Source organism: Pinus tabuliformis, chromosome 2_1 (assembly GCF_031772625.1).
Source record: "Pinus tabuliformis cultivar Carrire ecotype Pingquan chromosome 2_1, CPIR1, whole genome shotgun sequence".
NCBI lineage: Eukaryota > Viridiplantae > Streptophyta > Pinopsida > Pinales > Pinaceae > Pinus > Pinus tabuliformis.
In genome coordinates, this window is record NC_142299.1 from 659,226,791 (window position 1) to 659,231,359 (window position 4,569).

The 4,569-nt window shown below is 34.3% G+C and overlaps 1 protein-coding gene across 1 annotated transcript; it reads right to left on the reverse strand.

Moving 5' to 3' along the window:
* Window positions 1-1,458: 1,458 nt before the first annotated feature.
* Window positions 1,459-3,375, reverse strand: LOC149202314 (uncharacterized). The gene is made up of 2 exons (XM_089399943.1): window positions 2,216-3,375; window positions 1,459-2,037 (listed from the first exon to the last, which is right to left on the reverse strand). The coding sequence occupies exon 1, from the start codon at window positions 2,734-2,736 to the stop codon at window positions 2,227-2,229; it is 510 nt and encodes a 169-aa protein (XP_089256069.1). The 5' UTR covers window positions 2,737-3,375; the 3' UTR covers window positions 1,459-2,037; window positions 2,216-2,226.
* Window positions 3,376-4,569: the final 1,194 nt, after the last annotated feature.

A 4,569-nucleotide genomic window follows, 5' to 3' on the forward strand; every position in this document is an offset into this window, starting at 1 on the left:
AAAAACATCCCATTTTATTATATTTTATTCTAATTTTTTAAAAATATTCTATTATCAAAATTTAATTAAACTTTGAAACAAAATTAAAAAGAATTTTCAAATTTTTTTTTGCCAATTTTTCTAACTTGATCTTTATAAAAAAAAAAAAAAAATTCGAATAAATCAGATCCTACCAGACAAAATATTATTAAAAAACATCCCATTTTATTATATATTATTCTACTTTAAAAACATAGTACTCTTGGCAAAATTTAATTAAACTCCTAAAAAAGGTTTTAAATAAAACCTACACCAGAAAATATGATCGAAAATTTATTATATATTTATCTTAATCCAATGAGCACTATTCCTGAATTTTACCAAAACCAGTCGAGTCGCACATTGTTTTAGGCAATGAATATGCATTCTCCATAATTCTCCCGTATCGAGCGCTTTAAGATAAGCCTCATATATCACCCTAAATTTAACTAAACGTGACGGGTAGGTACCTTCAATTTCCGATGCTGTTAGCTGGCGATCACAATTCGAACTGTCGATATTTCCAATGCCGGCAACTGGCAATCGCAATTTGCACAATCAGAATTAAAAATAGTAATGCCTTGGAAATCAAGCGGGGCAGGCGTACCTTCAAGATTTCCAATGCTGGTAGCTGGCGATCACGATTTGGACAGTCAAAATTAAGATAGTAACCGCGTCCCATTTGCAATGCACAGCAACTGACGATCACGGTTTGAATAATGAAAATTAAAATTCTAACGGCATAGAAAAATAGTAGTAGGTTTGACGTTGAGATTGACAGGGTTCCAGATTATATTTGGAACCCTATTTCTTAACGAATGCTTTGGTTGTATATGGAATGGTGCAGCTCTAACTCTAAATATTGGATGAATATATTTGGAACCCTATTTCTTAATGAATGCTTTGGTTGTATATGGAATGGTGCAGCTCTAACTCTAAATATATAGATATATAAATATGCACTAGAATTATGTAGATTAAGCAATTTAAATTTAAATTTTAAAAAAAATCGTATGATTTTGTTTAAAAAATTAATCAGAAAAATGATTGTGAAAAAAACCATTGTAAACTTGACCCGCTAACTATATGAACCTTGAATATTATGATTTACAAAATAATTCATTACCTGATAATTGAATTTTCCTAGGACTTTTATAATAACAATAATAATAATGTAAACAAAGTCTTGGATAGATGATAAATAAGTGTTCTATAGTGTAATATTAATTAAAATCCCCTCTACTAATTCACCCCGCCACAATAATAATAAATTTAATTGATTTTTATGATTTTTTTAAATTTTAACAACATGATTCTTATCCTCCATATATTATGAAGTAACTGCATGAAGTAACTGTTATGATAGTGATCTTCATGTACCATTTAATTTTTTAAATAGTAGAAGATAATTTAGTCAGACTACCGCCATAACCGTGGTAATAACAATCGGATAAAAAAACATTTATTGCTCTGTGGGGTAGCAAATTGAATCACCAAAAGACATTGTACAATGCACAAAACAGTTAAATACAATGGAGCACAGCCATCTACAAGTATGATTGCCATGGTTTGCCAAAAAAACCAGACAAACCCACAATCCTGCTATCAAAACTCGGTGCCTGTTGCAACAACGCTTGAATTGAATGGCCAATATTTTGAAGCCTTTTACAGGATTGAATGAATTTGATGGAAGGTATTAAACAAGATCAACTCTGATTGGCCAATTTCCTGAAGCCCTTTTCAGATGGAATTGATCTTGGCCTGTAAAATCCGTATTTGACTTCCCTTTGTAAAACATGGTTTTTAATGCCTTGTGTTCTAGCAATTGGGAACCATAAACAGAAATGGCTAACTGTAAAACCAACCTCCAGGAAACAAATGTAGGAAAAACTAGAAAATGGTCTAGTTCCTGTTCAATCAATCTTAATTGACAAAATTCACAAGTCCTAAGTTTGCTCCAGATCTTAAATCAAGCGCAGTGAACGAATATAAGTTCTTATCAGTCAGTCTACATCATCCCTATTAAAAAAATAATAAAATCTATTGTTAGTTTTTCATGTTTCTTGTAAAGAGAAAAGATGTTCTGATCTCCCTGCGATTTTCACTATGATATTTACCTACAATTATGAAAATTGCATGCAGATTCAGCTGGGATACAGATGGTTTCGAATTTACAAAACCTAACAAACATGCCTACCAAACATTTAATCAGCCTCTGAGAAAAGAAAGCCAGAAAAGCGTATCATCTTCATGGTTCTCAGCTTTTCCTTCATTAAAATCCACGTCGAAGTCCAAGTCCAAATCCATGGTCTGAACCAGGTCTCCATCGCCAGAAAATCCCACCTGCATTTGATCAACCTCATCCTTGGGATTGGGAGGGAGACCGAGGTCATCATCCGAAGCGTTCTGAAGATAATTTATATAACTCATCAATCCAATGGATTCCGCATGATCTCCTTCCTCGCATTCATCGTTCCAATCCTCGACACAACTGGTAGTACTGGTAGTGGATTGTGCGTCATCTGCAATAAATATTTGGCACTGCCCCAACTTGTTGTTTACTTTGCCAGAATGAGAACAAGATTTCTTCTCAGGGTTTAAATAAGAATCAGAATCACAGGTTTCCTCCAAGAAGTCATCATTAGGTGCTTGGATGAAACTACAATGGAACTCAGATTTATGAAAACAATCTGACACATTTCTGAAATATGTCCCCATTTACAAACTTTTGGGAATCAGAATTCTGCAAACTTACCGATGGAGGCTTTTCAGAATTTCTGGGGCGTCCAAAATCTTGAAGCTTTATAGCAGTAGCAGATTTTCAAGAATTTCGCCAGAATTTCTATTATTTTCTAACCAAAAACATAATCTGTTTAGCCTTCTCTGGAGTTAAATCCCATACAATAATCCGCCGTAAATGGGAATCGAACCTGCGCTGCTAACTTTTGAGAAACAGGGAATCTAAGAACTAAACTCCCACCAGTTTTATCTGGGCTGAGCTAGTTGTCAGAAATTCCAATTTCGCCCCTACAGATCCACTGTTATAAATAAATCCCAATTGGGGATTTCCGGCTGCCTCGATTTGAGCTATTTTGAAATGGAATTTTCTTGTGGGTTCCTCTGAAATTGATTCGTCGCTGCTGGCCCTGCCTACGGATTTTGGACTTTCCCGATCGAGATTTCAGTCCTGTCAAGTAAACCAAACACTTTCAAGCGCGTCGATTTATGGTTTGACAAAGTAGACCTCCATTGTTGATATAATATTCGTTGGATTTAATCGCGAAAATCGATAGAAATTCTTAGCATTGATGAGGTCAAACAGGAGGTGGACACCGTGCCGTGCTATTCATGAAAAGATGGAGGGAAAGTAAAGTCTGTTTGTTACAAGTCATGTGTGACGAGCGGGATGTGTTTATCGACTCTGCGTTTCTAGAAGGGCGTTGTCTAATTTCATCCGATCCCAAATTTCTCACCGGAATCCGGTCAAGGGAAAAAAAATTGATTAGCTGTATTTTTAATTTTTTAATGGTGGAAATAGATTTGGCACAATCCAATATTTTTAAATATCTAAAATTTTAAAATTTAATAATAATAAATCAAATTTCTAGAAATATCTGCTTAATTTTATTTAATATCTACCCAAAATTTCTATTATTTTCAGGCAAAATTGTAACTTCAGACTACACTTTTCTAGAAGGTGTGTTTAATAAGAATTAGAAATTGTCGCTGTTGCCTCTGTACTTTGATTGGATTCCTATTATTCCACACATTCAGCGTCACCCTCCAAATAAAAAAAAAAAATCTTTTATCCATTTTCTTCTAGAAGGTCAAGTAGATTCGCACGCGTACTTTTTCTCCCCTAATCTGTGCGCATTATAAGCGTTAGACGGAACTGTAAACGTGTCATGCGGAGGGCCCATATTCCGTCATGTTCACACCAGCCGAGGTCTGACTTTTGTACACAGTACACTACTGTTGTAGTAACGGCACGATTGATCGACTTTTTAAATTCGACGACACCCCAATTTTGTCAGGCACATGTGAGGAATACAGTTCTTACAAGATTTCCAACCTTGCTTGAATTTTATTATAAAAGGGCTAGAGTTCCAGCCCGGAACCAAACTGTATTTGGACTTTTACTGTTACTTTGAACTTAACCAGAGGTTTTGAGTTCGATCCCGTTTGAGTCGGCATGCCTGTGGATTACGCAACCTTTTGGATTATTGATGACGAATATGTTGATAATACCTGCTCTTTTTTGTTTTTTCTGGGGGTTGTTTTTGCTCCGAAGGATCCATTGGTGGGATTTCAATTTTTCCTTTATGTCTCTATTAAGTTGGTAATTTAGCCTTTTTCAAAATATGATTCTTAGAAATTACAAAACTCCTATAAATTTCGTTTGTGTAATTTATGGCTGGGGATTTTCAATTATGGAATTTATATATTTTGTAATTTGGAGTATAATTGTTTAAAAGTAAATTTTGCCCAATTTTCAAAGTTACAAAAATATGATTTAACTTCAAAATAATTGTATTTCTAAATATAATAATA

Bases quoted from the DNA above. Each gene is read 5' to 3' on its own strand.
- LOC149202314 (XM_089399943.1), bottom strand. From the start codon at position 2,736: ATGGGGACATATTTCAGAAATGTGTCAGATTGTTTTCATAAATCTGAG.